General features: G+C 40.3%; 1 protein-coding gene across 2 annotated transcripts in view; it reads left to right on the forward strand.

The window, feature by feature from the left end:
- LOC137345057 (clathrin heavy chain 1) overlaps positions 1-22,182 on the forward strand; it is a 92,318-nt gene that overhangs the window by 13,485 nt on the left and 56,651 nt on the right. For both annotated transcript variants that reach the window (XM_068008479.1, XM_068008480.1), the window contains exon 3: positions 19,871-20,078. In XM_068008479.1, the coding sequence (XP_067864580.1) occupies positions 19,871-20,078 (208 nt within the window). The remainder of the gene's footprint in view (positions 1-19,870; positions 20,079-22,182) is intronic.

The following is a 22,182-nucleotide window of genomic DNA, read 5'->3' on the forward strand; positions in this document are numbered from 1 at the left end:
CAGATTTGATTTACATCCCGTGTGTACCTGGGTGCAAATATGCAGGAAGCTCCAGGCTGTGAAGTTTATATCCATGTTTGCATTAACTTGTGTACATTGTTCCTGGTACAAGTTGGGATTTATCCACCAATGAAGCAACCCTGCTTGGCCACTTTTTTCCCCCAAAATGTTGGAAAGGTCATCAAGCATCTAAAGACAAGTTGTGATGTTTCAAGTGTGCACCCTTTAAGGATGCACACCAATACAGTCATACTGTGACTGGGAGAACCTTCTCTCAGACTGCAGAAGTTCAAGGCTGCTCACCACCACTTTCTCCAGGGCAATTAGGGATGGGTAATAAATGCTGGCTTTGCCAGCAATGCCCACCTCCTATGAATGAATTAATAAAAAAAAAACCTCCAGGCCCACAAGTCAGAATGCACCTTTCTTCAAATAGAAGCAAAGGTAAGACACAACTGCTTGAACATCAAGCTCCCTGATTGCCAGATCTTGGCAGCAGTATGTGGCCTAGCCAAAACCTCTGCTTTAAATCATGCAATTGTAAACAATTTTACAACACCAGGTAAATTTACCTGAGGAAGGAGGAAGTCTCCGAAAGCTTGTGAATTTAAAATAAAATTGCTGGACTATAACTTGGTGTTGTAAAATTGTTTACAATTGTCAACCCAAGTCCATCACTGGCATCTCCACACCTTAAATCATGCAGTATTAACTTAGTTACCTTGCAGATGTTCTATATTGAGCCTCCATTATTGCAGTTTACACAGATCAATGTACAGTCTAGCATATCCAGTAACTGAGGTCCCATGTGAAATAAACTTCCTTCAGTTAGAGGGTAGAGTTAATGCTATTAATATTGCAAACAATTTTACAACACCAAGTTATAGTCCAGCAATTTTATTTTAAATTCACAAGCTTTCGGAGATTTTCTCCTTCCTCAGGCAAATGTTTCAAGATCTCCTTGAAGCCTACGCATTTATACATATTGAACAATAATGTTCAATATGTTCAATATGTATAAATGCGTAGGCTTCAAGGAGATCTTGAAACATTTGCCTGAGGAAGGAGAAAATCTCCGAAAGCTTGTGAATTTAAAATAAAATTGCTGGACTATAACTTGGTGTTGTAAAATTGTTTACAATTGTCAACCCCAGTCCATCACCGGCATCTCCACATCATTATTAATATTGCAGATGTGTATGTATTTTAAATTTTATGCAAATAGACCCAGTTAAGTGAGCCATTGTTGGTGTCTCACACTTCTAAAGCTGCTCTTGCATTGGCCTTTGAGAGGTAATGGCAATAATCAGTTCCTGATGCTTGGTTGTGCACACCTGGCAGCAACCCAGTATAAAATTAAAAACCATGCTGGTAATCAGTCTGCATCTGTAAAGAGATATGACTACATGTGTATATCCTTAAAGGATGCACACTTGAAACATTGCAACTTGTCTTAGATGCTTGGCCTTTCCAGCATTTTCTATTTCATTTCAATGTTTGCTTGCTGGATAGACCTGGTTTTGGCAAATCTAGCAAGTTTATATAAAAGGTTGCTGCTTGGTGTTAGATCTGTATGTTTAGGAACTGGTTCAAACATCCTGCTAAGGCCATTGTAAAAGCAGTTAGCTAACTTATTTAAACTCCAAATTAAGTCTTGACTGCAGTTGGCTTGTCAAGTTTAAGTACATTTTGCTTGTTGAATGTAATCTAACACAGCCGCTTGAGTGATTTCATGTTATGACCTCAATATGGAGGTTAAAATGTCACTGGCAGGAAATTAATTGGTTTAACTATGAAGACTACAGTAATTTTAATCATTTGATCTGTAACTTATACCTGGCTTCACTTTGGGGTATTGAGCTAGTAGTTCATGTGCTATTTAAGTACAGCAGTGAATGTTGGGGCTGAGTCTGCTTGTTAAATGCTGGTCCCTATTTGGAGGCAGGGGTAAGTGCATTTACTGCAGGCAAAAACTTTACATGAATATTTTCCTTTTATACACTAAATGATTTGACTAATATTTTAGCCTCCAGTGCAGAAAGATCTTTACAGCCCAGATGTGAGATTCACTGAGCTATGAAAGTGTTTGGCCTCTAACTTGAACCATATTAAAGCTTTTGGCAACTAAAATTTCAGCTGGTGTTGACAGGATTTAATTATTGCTTGATTTTGTGGATGTGGAGCTTGAGTAATAGCTATGCATCAAGCTGTATCCTGTGATGATTTAATCACCCAATATCTGGGCTAGTGCTTGTAGTTCAAAGCACTAGAACACAATAATTGACATCAGACCTAACAGTTTTTGTGTAGTGCTGGTGAGTTTCTAACCCATCTTTTCTAGACTGGAATCTTTCACGAGGCTGAACAGAGTCCACCAATTGGAGGTACATGTTGCTGTCGTCTTGTAGCAGGTGGCCTGACCTCAGTTGGCAGGGTACCAGTGTAAAAATCAGCTGCTATTGATTGGTGTAGGAATCTGCCACTGAGTGCACTAATCAAGCAGAATAGCTTGTGCAGGAGTATACAGATGTGATGTAGTTTAGGTGAGAAGGTTATCAGTCTATTACCCTCATCATTCATTTGGAGGAATGGCTACAGGCTTGACTTCCTTGAGGATGGGTGTTGGAAAGGGCTTGTGGTTAGTCAGATTAGATGGAAAACAGGAATGACCTGTCATTGAGCTTTTTATTAAAAAGGAAAAAAGTACCCTGCCTGGTTCCAAACTTCTATAATAGCTTTCAAACTTGCTTTCCACTGGGACTTGGTTTGGTGTCCACACATGGATTACAACCTACTAAAGCTCTAGAATTTAATATTTCTGAACTGTTGGCAAAGTGAGAGGTTGACTGGTACCTTGGGCTTTTTTCCTGATTGTGGGGTGAAGTGAAAAAATCTTCCAAAAAAGGAGGCATGGTGTAATTTGGGACTAGTACCATAACTTCTCAATAAATCTTCCTGCCAGTTTTTTAAAACTGCAGACTGGGTAGGATATCTGCTGAAGTCTCAAAGTTGATGCTTGTTTAATGCAGTGCCCCAAAAAGGCATGGCAGTGACCTCCCAGGCATGGACCTGTCCTGCTTTTTGAAGTGATGAGCAGGAGAACGGATTAGCTTTGGTTTTCTTTCTCCCACCCCCCCACCCTTGCACAGTGTGGAATTGCAGGCATGTGTATTTCAGTATCAAAGCATGACCAGTATTGCCATTGCACTAGACTGTCCAGTGTGTTTTGTTTCCTTGTGTAGCTGTTCACAAGCGTACTATCAGGATATTGGGGGAAAGGAAAGAGACAAAAGGCATCTTCAGGTCAATTCCCTTTAGTTTTGGTTGGTCTCTGCTCATGAGCCAACAAGGCTGAGTAAAATTGAAGTCAGTGGGAATCTGAGGAAAACTCTCCAGTGGCTGGAGTCATACCCAGCACAAAAGAAGATGGTAGTGGTTGTTGGAGGCCAATCATCTCAGCCCCAGGACATTGCTGCAGGAGTTCCTCAGGGCAGTGTCCTAGGCCCAACTGTCTTCAGCTGCTTCATCAATGACCTTCCCTCCATCAAAAGGTCAGAAATGGGGATGTTTGTTGATTGCAGTGTTCAGTTGAATTCACAACCCCTCAAATAATGAAGCAGTCTGTGCCTGCATGCAGCAAGACCTGGACAACATCCAGGCTTGGGCTGATAAGTGGCAAGTAACATTTGTGCCAGGCAGTGACAGACTCCAACAAGAGTCTAACCACCTCCCCTTGACATTTAACTGCGTTATCACTGAATCCCCCACAATCAACATCCTGGGGGTCACCATTGACCAGAAACTTAACTGGACCAGCCATATAAATATTGTGGCTGCAAGAGCAGGTCAGAGGCTGGGTATTTGGTGAGTGACTCACCTCCTGATTCCCCAAAGCTTTTCTATCACCTACAAGGCACAAGTGTGATGGAATACTCTCCACTTGCCTGGATGAGTGCAGCTCCAAGAACATTCAAGAAGCTCGACACCATCCAGGACACAGCAGCCTGCTTGATTGGCACCCCATCCACCACCCTAAACGTTCACTCCCTTCACCACCACCACACTGGCTGCAGTGTGTAAGATGCACTGCAGCAACTCGCTAAGGCTTTTCCCAACAGCACCTTCCAAACCCACTACCTCTACCACCTGGAAGGACAAGAGCAGCAGGCACGTGGGAACGCCACCACCTGCACATTCCCCTCCAAGTCACACACCATCCCAATTTGGAAATATATTGACGTTCCTTCATCGTCTGGTCAAAATCCTGGAACTCCCTACCTAAAAGCACTGTGGGAGACCTTCACCACACGGACTGCAGTGGTTCAAGAAGGCAGCTCACCACTACCTTAAGGGCAATTAGGGATGGGCAATAAATGCTGGCCTTGCCAGTGACGCCCACATCCCATGAACAAATATTAAAAAAAGGCATATTCCAGTCAAGTGCCTGTCCAGTCACTGGTATGCTGAAACAAATTGTGTTGCTTTTCAGCGTAGACCAGCTAGCATCTTCCTAGCTGATGACTACTTCCTCTCTAAAGCAGGAGCTGAAGGCAACTTTGAGACTAAAGCTTGGACTTGTTCTGGATTTTTCCCCTCCCAAAAAATGACCAGCCTTAAAGTCTGCATGGGAGTCAAATGACTTGGCTTCCTTTTGTACAGTTATGATGCTACTCACAGCAGTTTTGCATCCTTCCTGGAATTCAGAATTGAAGCATGCAGAGTACTTTCTGCTGACTGCAGCAGCCTCCAGGAAAGTGGCAAATTGCTTAGAACTTTGATCTGCTTTCTGCAAGTAAAGAGGCATCTTTTAGGAATATTATGCCAGGGTTTTATCTGGAATGTTAGCATTATATTAGTGACTATAGTGTCTAGATAATCTAGTCTCTTCCAGTAGTTATACTATTTGACTTCACACTTAACTAGAACAAACCCATAGTTTGTGGTTCACAAGAATGCTTGGCATGAGTTTATTGACCTTGTGGATTTGCCCTTTTTAAAATACAGTAATTTTCACTAGTTTTAACTTGATTGCCAAGTGATATAAAACTTTGTCAACCAAAACATTAGGGCTTAATCAGTGGAGCACTGCATTGTCAGAGGTGCCATCTTTTGGATAAGATATCAAAAAGACCAGTTTGCTATCAAAGAAGGAATGCATGAGATCCCATGGCCCTATTTGAAGAGCAAGGATTTTTTCTAGTGTCCCAGTCAACTTTTCTCCCTACATTACCAAAAATAGACAACTTGCATTTATATAGTGCCTTTTAATGTAGTAAGATGTCCCAACATGTTTCACAGGAGTATTAAACCAAAATTTGACACCAAACCAGATTCTGACACATTGGTCAGAGGTAGGTTTTAAGGAGTGTTTTTGAGTGGAGAGGTTTAGGGAGGGAATTCCAGAGCTTAGGGCCTAGGCAGCTGAAAGCACGGCCGCCAATGGTGGAGTGATTAAAATCGGATGTTTGAGAGGCTAGAATTGGAGGAATGCAGAGGTTTGAGCGATGGGGAGGGGTGAGGCCATGGAGCGATTTGAAAGAGGATGAGAATTTTGTGTTCCTGGAGCCAATGTAGGTTAGCGAACACAAGGGTGATGGGAGAACGGAACTTGGTGCGTGTTAGGATACGGGCAGCAGAGTTTTGGATGAGCTCAGATTATGGAGGGTGGAAGATGGGGTGCCAGCCAAGAAAGCATTGGAACAGTCAAGTCTAGAGGTAACAAGTATGGATAAGGGTTTTGGCTGCAGATGAGCTGAGGCAGGGGTGGAGATGGCTGATGTTACGGAGGTGGATGTAGATGGCCTTGATGTCGTGGATATCTGGTCAGAAGCTCATCTCTGGGTCAAATAGGATGCCAAGGTTGCTACTAGTCTGGTTTAGCCAGTGGCTGGGGAGAAGGATGGAGTTGGTGGCTAGGGAACAGTGTTTGTGGCAGGGACCAAAAACAAACTGGTAATTTGTTTCATTGCTGATTTGTGGGACCTTGTGTGCATTTGGCTACAACAGTGTACTTAAAGTAATTTGGTTGTGAAGTATCTTGGGACATCCTAAGGATGTGGAGGTGCTATCGAAATGCAAGTCTGTCCATATTGATAAAATTTCATTTAACACTGAGCTCAAATAGTGCCATTTGTGATCTCGCTCTATTTACGAAGAATTACATAGAATCTACAGAATCAGGCCATTTGGTCCAACTGGTCTATGCTGGTGTTTATACTCCACACAAACCACCTCCCACTCTTAATTACTACTTCCCACTTTAACCCTCATCCCATTATTCTCCATGACTAGTGTATGCATCAATGCTTTCTGCTTCAACCACTCCAGGTGGCAGAGTTCCACATTCTCTCCACTAAGAAATTTCTCTAATTGATCTGTAAAAACAGGAGTTAAAACCTGTATACTGCACCATTCTAGACAATTGAGTTGTAATGTTGAGGCCTAATTATACTATGTAGCTTGTACTTGAGAATTGACTGTTAGCAAAGCTACTGTTGTGTAAAAGTAGTTTCACTTCACACCAGCTTTGCAGTTAGTGTAAATCCAACTTGAATCCAGTATCATGTCTCATTATCCAGAACTAAGTGGAGGGAGACTCCTGGAGAAGTTTAGACTAGCTCTGCTTCCCTTCTGTCTGGGCCTTTACATCTGATTCTTGTCAACCTTTTGTGTCGGTAAAGCCTTTGCACAAACTTGTAATTCTTCGTAAATAGAGTGCGATCACAAGGTCAATGTTAAAATGTGAACGATTTTAGATATTTACATGGGGGTATGCATATCTGGCCCTCCTGATTTATGCATATCATAGATGTATCGAGAGTTTCTCAGCAATTTGAAGCATTGTGCTCTTGAAGACTACTCCAGTATGGGACTGAATAAGAAACTTGCATTTATATAGTACCTTTCAGGATGTCCCACAGGGCTTTGACAGTCACTATTGTAGGAAACACAGTAGCCAATTTGCACACGGCAAGGTCCCACAAACAGCAATGTGATAATGACCAGATAATCTGAGGGATAAATATTGGCCGGGTCACTGGGGGAACACTCCAGTTCTTCGAATAGTGTCATGGGATCTTTTACATCCAACTGAGGTTTAATGTCTCATCTGAAAGATGGCACCTCTGACTGTGTAGCACTGCCATATTACTCTGTCAGCCTAGATATGGGCTCAAATCTCTGGAGTGGGACTTGAACCCACAACCTTCTGACTGAGGTGAGTGCTACCACTGAGTCAAGGCTGACACCCAAGGTATTTTCATAAGGCTTAACTGTCCACTATGCAGCCATGGAACTAACTAAATGTATTATAGCACTATATTGAGGACTTTGGGATGATTATTTCTGGAAGCAAAGCTGCTTCTGGTAAAAGTAAGCTGTGGTGGCCACTGTTGCTTGCCATATGATTCTGGCTGTAGGTGAGTTAAGCTTTCAGTCCACTTATACAAATCAACAGTAGTTTGTATATCAATACTGGTTTGCATGGAGATTCTCCTTCCCCCTCTTTCTCCCCCCCCCCCCCCCCCCCCCGCCCCTGTCATTCAGCTGCATGTTTATTGAACAATACCCTAGAAGTTTACAGCATAGGAACTGGCATTTGAGCAATCCAAATTGTAAAACTCCGACTTCCCTGCTTATGCCATCACCCTGTATTTTCAAATGTAAATTTACTCTTCCCTTAAAAGATGTGATGGCCAGTGCCTCATCTACTCCATGTGAGAAAACATTCCATGCTCTTACTAAGACCTTTCTCCTATCATCTCTTGATGACCATTATAAATTGAAGACCCTGTCACTGACTGGCTAGAGGAAGTGGTCTTTGCTTAGTCATCCTGTCAAAGCCTCAAATCTCTTGGCCTTTCCAGTGGAAATAATCCCTGTGCTTGCTGTCACACCTATAGTTTTTCAACCCTGATATCCTGGTAAAGCTACACATTGGCTTTAATGTCCATTCTCTTGTGCTCTGTTGCATTTTTATAAAAAATTAAAATGCTGTATCTACTTGCACTCAGTCAAGGATACTCCTGTCTCCATTCCTTCATACCCTTGTATCTTCATGAGATTATATTCTTGCTTTCCTCCCAAATTGCATGACCTGACTACACTAAATTACATCTACCTAGTCTGCTTACCTGTATGCCCTCCTGAAGTCCTATATAGGAACGAGTAGATCATTCAACTACTTGTCTGATACACCATTCAATTGATCATTGCTGAACTTTACCATAACTTCATATTCCTTGATACCCTTGCTCAACAGTACACTTTGCCAAATGCCAAACCAGAAAACCTTTCTATTTCAGCTTGGGTATAACGACCACAAACTTAAGAAAATCCAATCCAGCAATGACTCTTGGGGCACATCACTTCCAGCCCATATTGAATCCAAGGTGCATCCATTAGTCCTAATAGTTTCTTTGTATGTATTCATCCACATAGGCTGTGCTGCTTTGCTCCTGGTGGGGGGGGGGGGGGGGGGTGTAAACATTGAAGGTTGCTAGGCTTTTTCAGTTGCCTGCCTTGTGGTCAATATCTTGATGACTAGATGTGCTGAGTTGTGGAATAGTTCACTTGGATAGCATCATCAAGCACCTTGTTTTTAACCTTGGCATCGGTGGAGGGGGCGGGGGGAAAGAAAGAGCACTGACCGGTAGCTTGCACTAAGCAACCGATCTAAAGTAAGATTACTGTTGTGACAATGAGCAGCAAGGCTGTCCTCATGTGATGTGCAAGTAGCTATAAATATTTGATAGTGCAGATTATTTTACTGTGTTCAGTACTGAGAATGGAGTTGTTTTGAAATGGCTCCAGTACTTAGGATCTCATATTTGGTGGGTGGGTGTGTAACTACCTTTGCCCCAAATGCCATTACTGAAACACAGTACAACTTGTATGTTCCTGGTAACTTTAATGTAATTTGCTTTCACATCACTTTTTTTGGAAGGTGATTACTTGTTGGATGTAATGAGCAAGGAACTTAATGTCAAGGTGGGCTAATGAGCAGCCCCTTAAAACTGTATAATTTTCAGTATTCCTATTGCAGCAAACCAAACCTAGCCATGACTTGGAGTACACAGTGTAAAGATTGTCATTCCTAAATCCAACTATATTGCATGCAAAAAGGAGGGAAAAACATGTGATCCATAAAGCCTGTCCCACCTAGACATAGTGCAGTTATGTATACAAAGCAACTCCTGTCATGAAATGTTCTATTGAAGGGATCCATGTGCATGAAAGCATAAACTTTCATACTAGAATTTTAACAATCCCATTTTGGCTGCATTTCTTTCTCTAAAATATAGATGTGAATAAGCTGGATAAATGTTGGAATTTTTGGGGGTGGGTATAGCCCTCAGTTTGATTCAGATATGGAGTTGGTCACTCTACATAGAAAATAAATTTGTTTATTTCAGAATTTGAGCAGTTTCATTAGCAGACTGTTACTGGATTAGTAATCCAGAGAATGAAAATTCAAATTCCACTGGCAGTTTGAGAAATAAAAAGCCAGCAAAAGTGACTGAAGTTGTCTGTCTTTAATAAAAGAAAACTGGTTTGATTTCCTTTTTTAGGGCAAGAAATCTGTCATCCTTACCTGGTCTAGCTCGCCTGGGTGACTACAGTCCCATACCAATGTAGTTGACACTTAACTGCCCTCTAATGGCCTAGCAAAGCACTTTGTTGTATTAAACTGCTGTAGCAGTTTAAATGCCCACCACCTTCTCAGAGCAACTAGGGATGGGCAATTAATGCCAGCTTAGCCAGTGACCCCCCCCCCCCCCCCACACTGAGTGAATAAAAAAAATTGAAGTTCAGAACATTTAATGAAATATTCACTCACTAGTGAGGCTTGGTTACTGTTAATAATTAACCAGTGCATCAGCCTTGACTGTATACTAATTTGGCATTCTGGTCTGAAGTGTTGGGACCTACAATGATCAGCACTTTTTTTGTCAAAAGGATTTTAGTTACCTTTTGAGTCTGATCTTGGTTAGTTTTTGCTAGTCACACAATTGTGAAAATAAAAGTCTAAATAGTCAAATATAAAATTACTATGATGCTACATTAATTGGCAAGTGTTACTCCTTAATTGTGCAGATTACCTTCTGAGCAAATGTCAAGTAGGAGTTTCTTGCTACCAGCTGAATGCAGGCAAATGACTGAACAAGGCCCTTACCAGGTGGCTTTTTAAAAAAAAGTAGCAGGAATAGACTTTGCAGAATGATCAACTGGAATGTGAATTGGTAGATACTTCAGCTTATTTCCTCCTTCCTCTTCCTACTTCCTTCCCCTCCAACAAAAATGTAATAGCCCTGAAGTTTAGCTTCTACAATGTGTAACTACCTGTGCATTTACTGACTTCTGAAGGTGTTAAACTACAAGATTTTTCCTGTTTCCTGCTCATCAGCATTTATCATTGTTTTAGTTGCAGTCTTGCCCAGTTGTCTATGGGTTTTAATCCTTCCTCCAGAGTTTAGCCTTTGGTCTGCAACTAACCAATGTAATGGTTGCAATTAGGAACTTTGGAGAATTCAGTTCAGATTCCTAGCCTACTAAATGAAATGTGCTGGAATACCTGCTTACTGTGTTGCCATGCATGTACTCCTTGTAGATTCTTCAGTTTCAACTCTTCTACTTCTGTCATCTTTTTTTGGAAATTGAAACACCTTTGAGTGCTCCAACACTACCACCTGAATGAAATGCAGGTTCAATAGCTTTTCTTCTCTACCTGTGTGCAGAGTTGCCAATTTTTCCTCCAGACTGTGCGTAATGAGGGTGTAACTTAGTTCCACATTTACTGAATGGTAGTCATATTGGTTGTGCATTGAAGTGTATATATGTAGCCCAAAGAGACCAGGAAGAAATGGAAATTTAATTGAAATGTAATTTCCTTTTAGGTAATCCCCCAACCCACATTGTTTATTGATTCCTGGAACTTTGCCAGGTTGGTGGGTAATGTGTGCTTTACTGCCCTTTCCCTTATTCCCCCTCTTAAATTGCCAGGCTGAAAACTTTACATTTTTTTCAAAGAACTTTGCTTTGCTGCAATGCCACCAGACAGTCTAAATAGTCTATCTTTTGTGGTAAGAGCTAAAATTAAAAACATGTTGCCAGTTTTCACCATTTGAAAATTTATAAGATTGTGATTGGGGCTATAGTATTCCCTGAGGAAGTAGAATTGAACAAGGTGAAGCAGGGTTGGCTCACTTTTTCTTGCCAATTAAATGGCTTCTCCAAGAGCATGCACCAAATAATCTTGCACGCTAGGGTTCCTAGATTAACTTGTTATGCCATTTAGTTTTGACCATTCACTAATTCTCCTATGTTTAAAGTCAAAACAATCTTTTAGTAAACTGAACAATTTAAAAATGTTTTCAACTCCTTTCTCCCTCTTTTGAAGGTTACTTGTTCTGGGGTATGGTTCTATAAGCACTGGCAGTCTTTCAGCACCTTGCCCATCTGGTCTTAGCCTACCAACTTATTAGCTTGGATGATATCTGACAGCACCATAGCTGGGCTTGATCCTTGCCTGAAATCCACATTGGATAGTGATGCAGTGGGAATACTAGTTTGCAAACATTTTCTTCCCCCCCCCCCCCCCGACACCAACAGTCAGTTGTAGCGCTTTGTCGTTCTGCAGCTGAAATCTGCCAACTTCACACAAACCAGGAATCAAATATGGGAGCTTCTGGGCCTGTAGGAAGCACTGGTTTACCCAGTGAGCCACACTTGTGGTAGTGGAAATGTCAATGGAAAAATCACCTTTGGCTGGAGATGAGAAATTTTTCTAGAAAAAATGCAAACACTCCTCAGTATAACTATCACACCCAGTTTTTGCATTTGTTGAATGTTTAGTTTCTCGTAACTAAGCAAGGAAAAGGTGAGGTTGTTAATGTTGGTTTTAAAGGTCATTCAAACCTGAGGTATAAGGCATAAGGCATAAAGTATAAATCAGCTCCTTAACTAAGTCACTTCACTGCTTATCAATGTCAACTTTTCTATTGCAATATTTATTTCAGTGAACTTTAGAACTTTTTTAAAAGTGGAAATGCATGAACCTTCTGGATAGAGGAAAAGCCTTTGGCTAGTTTCTAAAATTGCAAGAATTTCCAATATCCTAGGGTTGGGCTGGTGAGCTGTGCAAGAAGCTGGTATTTAGTGTAGTTTGTTTTAGCAGTTGATCAAGGGTGAAGTTACTGACTACCTCTTAACACAAACTGGGTCATTGTTTAACTTACCCAAGGAGCTGGTTTAACTTTGACAGTCTGCTGATTAACACTTTCTAAAGGGAACTTGGCTTAGTTGAAGAAACTAAACTGTTGCCCATAGCTTATCTGGACACCCTGTATTATTTTGAAGCTTCTGTTGAGCAGCTCCTAGTAATGTCAAGCATCTGAATTAATCAGGGTCTAATTAGATAATTGTGTGGACATATAATGCATAACCTTTGTCAGAGTACAGCTGACCAGAAATAGGTAGGACCCCCTTGTCTCATCCACTGAGCATCTAGATCTCCAAATTCCAATTCTAGTGGTTTGTGTCACCAGTATCCTGCTTAAAAAGTGAGGATGACATGGCCATGCAAGTAATACAAAAGTGCTGTGACTATTAGCACTTGTTCAAGCAGTCTGCTTCAAACAGCCTACATACAGTATTAACAGCAGTGAGTGAGTAAAAGGAATGTAGTTGCACAGGTGCTTCCAAGATTGAGCGGCTTCAGCTTTGAAATTTGGGCCACTTAGAAGTAAAATGGGCAAAAGTTAAGTGGCTCCTTTGCTGGATTTTTCTCCTGTCCTTTCTGCTAAATGAGCTTTTTATTGAACCAAAAGCTTTGACTAAATGGACCAGGGTCTCTAATTTAGTGGCTAAATTCAGTTACTGGAATGTGGGAGTTTTGTTAACTGGTGATTCAGGGATCTCTTGAAATCACACCCACTTGTGAGTGATAAGCAAAACCACGTCTTTTTCACTGAATCATTTTTACTCTTAAACATGTAGCTGTTTCCAGCTTCAGATCTAACATCTGCCAAAGTAGTGTTTACTGAAGAGGTAGAAATTTGGCTGCTTGGAACTTGAATGGGCTCTAGGGCTGTTTTACTTTCATTCACAGGGACTGTGGGTTATTTGAATTGGCCTGTATTTTCTAGTTTCGCCATGGAACCTTCATTTTGGTTTCCATAAATTTCATTTGATCCTCGGACACAATACAGTATAGCTTTTTAAAAAACATGACTTAGCAAACTTTCAAATCAGATTAATATTTTAGGGCACTTGGGGGAGGGGGTGTGGATATTGAGCATTCTGTGGGTTTAGTTATGCTCAAGCTAATGTGAGATTGGCACCCAGGTCTATCAGGGTAGTTACATCAAAACTACAGCACAGAAACAGGCCATTCAGCCCAACTGGTCTATGCTGCCATTTCAGCTCCACATGAGCCTCCTCACTCCCTACATCTAACCTTATTAGGGTACCCTTCCATTCCTTTCTCCCTCATGTGTTTATCTAGTTTCCCCTTTAAATGCATCTGTTTGCCTCAACTACTCCTTGTGGTAGTGCATTCCATATTCTTACCACTCTGTGGGTAAGAAGTTCCTCTTAGTTTTGGACTCGCCCATAGGGTAGACAGAAAATGTTTCCACTTATCAGGTCACCCCTCAGTCTTTTCTAGAGTTTAGGTTATGTGCAGTCATTGCTATTCTTACACTGGTCCAGAATAGCCAGCTTGAGAATGCAGATCTTTACTGAGTGGTAGGTAGCATATCATCCCTAATGTGTAATGGATGGTCCACAGTGCTAGCCATACTAGGATGATTCTTGCCTGAGTCAGAAGGTTGTGGGTTCAAGCCCCACCAGTGCTGGGGAAGTGCTGTACTGTCTTTGATCAGACAATTAACCTGCCCCTTTACCCCCTCCCAATGGTGGATGTAAAAGATACCACTGCACTATTCAAAACTGGGAAGTTGTGTGTCCTGGCCAACATCTATCCCTCAACAAACACCTAAAACTCAGCCATATATCAAAGTTTGCTGTTGAGTCAAAGATTGGTGGTATAGTAGTGTAAAACTGGCAGTTTAATTTCAATGCAGGTAATTGTGAAGTATCTATTTTTGGACCAAATAGTAAAAAGCTATGACCAGTGGCAGTCTGTGTAGACAGATCACTAAAATATAGTTGGGTACAAAAAAATAATCAAAGGCTAATTGTATGTTAGCCTTTAGAACTAGAGGACTAGAATATAAAGCCTGGTTAGACCACATCCCAAGTACTGTGTACAGTTCTGGGCATTGAACCTTAGAAAGGATATATTGAAAGGATAGAGTGCAGTGCAGATTCACCAGAATGTTACCAGGGCTCCAAGGGTTAAATTGAGATTACATAAAGCAGGATTATATTCCCTAGAATGTAGGTTAAGGGGTGATTTTGGTGGAAGTTTTTAGGATTTTGAAAGGAATTGATAGGGTAGATAGAAACTTTTTCCAGAGTCCAGGACAAGGACATAATATCAGCCAGGCTATTCAAAAGTTTAGAAACACTATGCAAAGCAGTGGGTGGAAGTGTAGATCTCTCTATAAAAGCAGTAGATGCTAGCTCAATTAATTTTTAAATCTGAGATGAGTAGACTTTTGCTAGCCAAGGGTATTGAGGAATATGGAGCCAAGGCAGGTGGATGGAGTTAAGATATAGATCAGCCATGATCTCATTGGTGGAACAGGCTCAATGGGCTGAATGGCCTACTTGTTTTCCTATGTAAAACAGATGATCTGGTCATTTGTTTCATTGCTGTTTATGGGACCTTGCTGTGTGCAAGTTGACAGTACTTCATTGGCTGTGCAGCACTTTGGGATGTCCTGAGGTTGTGAAAGGTGCTTTACAAATGCAAGCTCTGTTCTTGCCTGTGTTGCAGGAGCAATAAACTATGTATTTAGTGCCTTGTCTCAGTTAAACATCCAAGTGCTTCATGATCCTAAACATTCAAGTCCATCAACTGGTCCTTTAATCAACACTTCACATTTTGGAATGCAAAAGATGAGTGGAGGTTAGATGCTTCCATATGGCAAAATGCCAAAGATGGCTGCTGTAAGACTACTGTCAAGTTAAGCTTCACAATTCAATGGCACTGATGAAGCAGCAATAGTAAAGTTCCCTGAAAATTTGGTCTTTCCATACAGTTGAATTTGCCTTGGTGCTGGTTGATGTAGGGTACCTGATCTTTTACAATCTGATGTTGAAATGTTAGTGCTCCTCAGTGTTGCTGTGGCAGTGTTGGTGTGTATAGAATGCTTTTACAGGCAGTAGTTGAAGCAGACACCATTGAATCTTTAAGGGAAAAGTGGATAAACATTTGATGCATTGCTGCAGGCAGAGGACAAGGCAATGGATTATCTTTTGGATGGCTCCAGCAAAGAGTCACCACAGTGAACAAAATGGCTTGTGCTGTAAATGTCTATCCTTTTTCATATTGTGAAGTGATTAAAGGACCAGTTGATGGACCATTTCTGGCACCACATTGCAGCTTGTCAGCAACAGTGCTGTAGGCCTGAGAGCAGATTGTCTACCCTTGGCTGTAGTTGGCTCATTGCTTTGAAAGAGTAGGGAGAAAATCAGGCTAAATTGGAGGCATTCATCTTAACAGACACAATTGATTCACTTTTTATCTCCCTTTAAGTTCAGCCTTCAGTGTAATTTCCAATGCCTGTAATGAAATTTGAATTAAAACGTCTGTCTGGTGTTCAGCATGGTTTCCCAAAGTCTGCAAAAACTTGCTCAATTGAAAGTTATACTGTTTTGCAAAAGTAGCATTTTGTGTCCTGTTACGTGAACACAAACTATGCAGTGTAAAAGTATATGCCCTTTCAGGCTTTTGAGTATACTGAACTTGACCATTCCCAAACAATACAGCAGGACACAACACAAGAACAGGTCTGAAAAAGTCCCTAAGGCAAGTTTGGTACTCAAATCAGTAAATCAGAAGTCTGATTGAAATGAGTGTGCATCAAAGCAGTCTGTTAACTCTTTGAATAATATGGGCAGGTGGTAAAACAGCATCTTGTCTATCTTAAGATGCAAGAGGAATCTTCATGTGACTTCTTTTGAAAATTCAGTGTTTACTAATTTCAAATCACTTGAGGGATGTTTTTCATCTGCCAATTAACTAGAGCTGTGACTCTTCTAAATTGTACACCAGTATAACTTTTCAGTATCACTAACCATGAATAATGTAGTGCTCTAGTTTATCCCTGTATAAACTGACCAAGAACACTTTTTTCTAAATCCACATGTGAAACCAATTTCAAAATTGATTCAACTTGCCTTGCCTAAATCCAGCCTTTGCATACTGAATTTTGATATGCTTACAGTAACCATGACACCAATGTAGTGTTGAGTGAATCTTTAGTATAAAACAAGTGACAACTTAATCTCATGTAAATAAATGTACTGCATTGTGTAACACTGACTTATACAAACAAGGAAGGTTTGATCAAACTTCAAAAAAAAATTCCTAATGAGCATAGCATATTCAGTTGAAATTACACACTAGTAGTTGAGTCTGATCAGAATTATGATAGGTGCTTTCTGGGCAGTGGTGTCTTGCAATGGTGTGCACCATAGAAAATAAGTCAGGTGAACTTTTCATGAGTGACCCTGTCAGAATGTTAACATGTTAAACCACTTTCCTAGAATTGCCATTCTACCTTGATTTGGTGCTACAGAATCAAATATAATTAAATCATTAACTACTTAATGGTGGAATGTTAGAATTTTACTTCATAGGTACATTTTTTTTCTAGTTGATATCTTCAGAATGTGCCTGGTGAATTGTAGGTTATTTGGCCTTAGTACTTGTGCCAGCATCAACACAAAGGTGCCATGAGTGCTGGTGAGGTAGACTGTTAATGGATGTAGGCTGATTACCTACAACTGACATTGGCAATCTTATTCTGGGCTTAGAGTTGGGACATTCTACAGTAGATATTTAGCATGTAGATATGCAGTACTTACCTGAGTGCTTGTTTTGGGTCAGGGGTGAAATAGAACACTTACAATATGGCTTATACTTCAACAATTGATATTTTAATATCTGGCATCTAGTGAAGTACAAACTAATTTGCTTTTTTGTTTCCCTCCACACATCCAGTTGATAACAGCAGACTGAAATCAGATGGTAACTCTACCCATGTCTGTTGTCTGCCTACCACAAAAAGACACTGCCAATCCTTGAAAGATCTGGATTTATCTTGTTCAATTTTAGTACAGTATTTCATGTTGCATTTTGAACTCTAGTGCAGTGACTATCCTTCATTCCAGAAGTTGCTTATTGGGAATCCAGCCAGAAATCATTTATTGGGAAACCATGTTTTGAACAAAACTGTTCTAGTACTTGGTCCAACTTGTTTTCCAGCTTAAGACCTTCTATAAAAATGTAGGATCATCTTTAAATTACAGTAATCAAGGTAGCTTGCCCCTGTTGATGGGAATTGTAGCATTTGGCTTAGTGATCTAGAATGGAGTATTGATAAAATGTTGCTGAATTTTACAAATTCTTAACAGGACAATGTAACCTTTTTTGCAAGTCAATTTTGTTTCAAACTAGAGTATGACTCTTGAGGAGAAAAATTAGTTAAACCTAGTAACATGTGCTTTTTACAAAGCATATGAAAGGAAGCTAGCCACTAGGGTTATTTAGCACAGTGGAACTAATTGCATGCTAAAGGAAATAAGTTTTAACATGATATTTGCTACTTTAAATTACTCCAATTATTTACATTGGGTATTGAAAGTGTTTATTACTTGCAGGCCCCTTTTACCTCCTGTGCAACTTTATTCTATTGAATTCTCATTTGCACCCAATATAATTTACACTAGAACATTTTCATTTTTGCTGTTCTACTGAACTGCAAAAACAAATTTACTATTGCTTCACTATCATCTCCTGATTTTTTTTTTCCTGTTGGAAAGTTTTTTTTTGTTATCTAGTTACTTTGTAGATTAGGAACAAGGGGCTGCCTTCCCCCCCACCCCCCCAAAAAAAAACACCCCTTCCCATGCTGAACTTATGATTTAACCCTTTTAAACCTACATGAAGGCAGCTTGCCACCACCTTCAGGGCAATAAATGCTGGCCTTGCCAGTGATGCCTACATCCTGTGAAATTAAAAAAAACTGCCAAATTTACAGTTCAAATGGGAGTAGAGAAACATTTTCACTAACCTGCTATTTGCTCTACTGAAATTCTTGTTTATGGTCATGTGGATTGAACACTCAGCCCATCTGCCCTACTGGATTGATACTGTGACTTCTAAACTGTCCATGTGTTGAAGCATATTTTCCAACCAAAATATATAATTTGGCACAAGTCAGAGTACCTGTTTACTCATGACTAGCCAAGGGCATTTCAGTTACAGAATCAACTTTAAGCATCTGTCTCCCAATTCCTCATCTGATGTCGTGCAGCTTCCCTTTGCAGTTTTGAGCTCCTGCACAGCTTTAGATTATGAACAGAGTATATTGCACCCATTTTATCATGTCATGCCAGCAGGGTGAGATCTCATGTAGGTTTAAAGATTGGCTAATGTTGAAATGCACCTCAACTTTAAGAATTTGTGAATTGAATTATTTTAAACTTTAGGAGTGCTGGATGCTCTCTTGCTACTTCAATCTCCTAGCTTCTCTACAGTAGGTATAAATTTGACTAGATTTTAGATTGTCTAGTTTCCCTTCATTCATAGCATGCAAGTTCTGATCACAATTGTATTGTGAATTTTTAGACCTGGAACCAATTCTACAAATTTTAATCTTACTGGTTGTGATCAGATAACTTAAATGTTTGCAGTCTTCCACCAGGCAAGATGTCTGGATTACACTATCTAGTCTTGGCTGAGAACCAGAGTTGTAGGTAGCAAACTCAAAATTGTGCCCCTTTTCCCAGAATTGTTACTCTTCATTCACTGCACACTTTCTTGGGGGGGGCGGGCGGTGGTGGAGCATGAGTTACCTTGGAATAATTAAGACTTTTTACATATATTAGAAATGGTATATTCTGGTTGCTTTTGAAACATTGTATTCCTATAACAAGATTAAAAAATCAACTGAAGTAAAATGACATCTGGGTTTGAGACCAACCAGTCATTTTCCCCAAGGGCACTTGCTTCCTGGCAGGCATTCACAACAGTATTGATCAGCAAAACTATCCATTCCTGCTTTATTGCATTATTTCTGTAAGAGCAGCAGAAGGTGGAAATGAAGCTAATTTTCAGCATCCCAGGTAATTGGTGTACAAATGCATATACCTGGCTAAGCACATGCTAAGAGCCAACCAAACTCTCAGCCTTCCTTCCCTTAAACTCTTCCATGTCTACACATCCTCCTACAGACTTTTAAATTGAAGCATGATGTGACCTAACTGTTTACCTTTTTTCCCTCATTGTGCAGGACATCAATGTTCAAAATAAAAGGGCAGTTTATTGGCAACATTAATTCTGGGTCCCAACTTTTTTTTGAAAGGACTTGCTTGTAATGAAGAGCATTTCATGCATTTACAGTCATCCATCTTGCTCTTTGCACAATATCCTGATGTGGAGATGCCGGTGATGGACTGGGGTTGACAATTGTAAACAATTTTACAACACCAAGTTATAGTCCAGCAATTTTATTTTAAATTCACAAGCTTTCGGAGATTTTCTCCTTCCTCAGGCATCTTGAAACATTTGCCTGAGGAAGGAGAAAATCTCCGAAAGCTTGTGAATTTAAAATAAAATTGCTGGACTATAACTTGGTGTTGTAAAATTGTTCACAATATCCTGATAATTGGTGTAACTCTATTGGCATAGATGTATTTTGAATGCTGACTCATTGATAACTTATTTTTGTTTCAGCTCCAAAACCTGGGCATTAATCCTGCTAATATTGGGTTCAGCACCCTTACCATGGAGTCTGACAAATTCATTTGCATTCGGGAGAAAGTTGGCGAACAAGCCCAGGTGGTCATCATCGACATGAACGAGCCCAACAATCCCATTCGCCGTCCTATCTCGGCTGATAGTGCCATTATGAACCCAGCCAGCAAGGTTATTGCATTAAAAGGTAAGAATGGATTATGAATGGTTTGGTTGACTAAAAGCTACTGATTACTTTTGTAGTGTTTGTCATTGGGGGCATTTGATGTCTGCTTGAGTACTGAACATTGCTAGCCAGGCATTATCTAGGTTTACAGATGCCATTTCACATTCCCATCTTTTTGGATTGAACTTTAGCAGTCTTGAAATACAGGTTTGTGCAGGGTTAGGCCATCACTAGTCTTGTCACTACATTGGCATTCATCTCTGGTTCCCTTCACACACCTATGGGCTTGTCAACTAACATCTATAAATGTCAAGTGTGCACATTTCACCTTGGAAGTTAGTTACTAGTGCTTGGATAGGCATAGAACAAAGTGTTTTGCTGACTGGAGTTCACTTGTTTATGTAAGTCATCTTTGCCTGTGCTCAAGGGTAACTTGGTGCAAGGGACTGATTCAAAAAGGATATCGGTGGAAGAACATCTTACTCTAGATAAATGTGAACTAATGCTCATTTATTCCAGTTGGTCTTGGCAGCTTGCACCTTTTTCTTGCCAATGCACATTGGGACATTGAAAAGGAACATTCTGCACTTGGCCATGGCAAGAGGTTTGCAGCAACAATGGTGGTTCCTCTGGCTCATTCATGCCAGAACAATTCAGTACCCTCTTGAATCTGTGCTCACTGACTTCCCTTCAACATGAGCTTGTTTAAACTAACAACTTTTATGCTAACTTAACAGGCCACACCTGAGGGCAGTATCAGCTGGTGCTCCTAGTCTGCACAGTTGTCTTTGATCTTCCTGAAGTGATCCTGAGTTTCATTATCCTGTGCCAGCAGAATTGATGAGCTGATTAATCACAATGGCTTCTTGGATTGCTTGTAAACATTTTGACTGATTTTCAATTCTGATCCTGTGCCATCTGTTTGCGAATGGCAGGAGTTGTGATACTAAAGTATCCCTTCAGGAAATGCTCAACTCATTAAATAGGAAATACTGGTGGAAGTGAAATGAAGAGCTGCTGATAGCTTAACATTAAAACCTTTCCTTGTATTCAGTTAGGCACCAATATTTTCTCTACTCTTGTAGATGGACTCAAGTCATGTGATTCAGGATCAAACCAAATATGGATTTAAGATTCCATGGGGGGGCGGGGCTAAAAAATCATCTTTGGGAGCCACTTAGTGCCATTTTAGTTGGGCATCCTGCACTACTATATTGAAGGTCCATTGTGGTTCCTACCAGGGAGTGAGCTGGCTCATGGTGCAGAGAAGCTAATTTTAATGAAGATGGACCTAATTGGGAAGAAAAATTATAAATCTTAAGTTTGGTAGAACTTTTTTTACCAACATAAAGCTTGTGTGGAACTGATCAAATGGTTAGTTGGAACAAATGCTGATCAGTGATCCAACTGCATTGTTCATGGTGTTTGTACCTCTTCATTTACAATATTAAACAGTGAATCAGGTCCCAGTTACCCAAATATACTGGATGATCAGTTTTACCCACTTTTCTGAAACCTATAACATAGTTGCATTATCTTTTTGAATGTAGCTACTTGTAATGAGCTTTAGTAAAAGGCAGTAAAGATCGCTTTCACTTGTCCTTCAGTTTAGGTAACTAGAATAAATTCTGATCCACTGAAATGTTGCATGAAATGAGCTTTGTGATCAGAGTCTGGTTCCAGCTGCCTCTTTAGCTGGTTCAGGTAGAACGGAGTGTTTAATGTGTTAATATAGACATCTTGCAAAGTATATAAATTTAGCTGAGCTTCCAGAAACTGATCTAAAATATTTTAATCATCTAGGCATCCAACAAATGTTGGGTTTAGGTTAGACTGTCCACACCAAAGGTCTTTTGGATCTATCTTGTCAAGCAGTTTGTAAAATAGTGTCTAGGTCTTAGCCCATTTCTGGATAAGAGATATAATTGCCATGCTTCCTCCTTGTGCTCCAATAAGCCAGGAGATGTGGAATTCTTCAGTGACTTCATCTCTGTCGGAGAATTCTGGCACCTATTGCTTGGTCACCTCAATGATCTGGCGGAGAATGTACTTTTTATTGTGCAACCTCCAAGTTGATTTGTGTACCAATCAATAACCTGCTGTACTTAAGTCTGAGATTGGCTTC

Source organism: Heptranchias perlo, chromosome 28 (assembly GCF_035084215.1).
Source record: "Heptranchias perlo isolate sHepPer1 chromosome 28, sHepPer1.hap1, whole genome shotgun sequence".
Classification (NCBI taxonomy): domain Eukaryota; kingdom Metazoa; phylum Chordata; class Chondrichthyes; order Hexanchiformes; family Hexanchidae; genus Heptranchias; species Heptranchias perlo.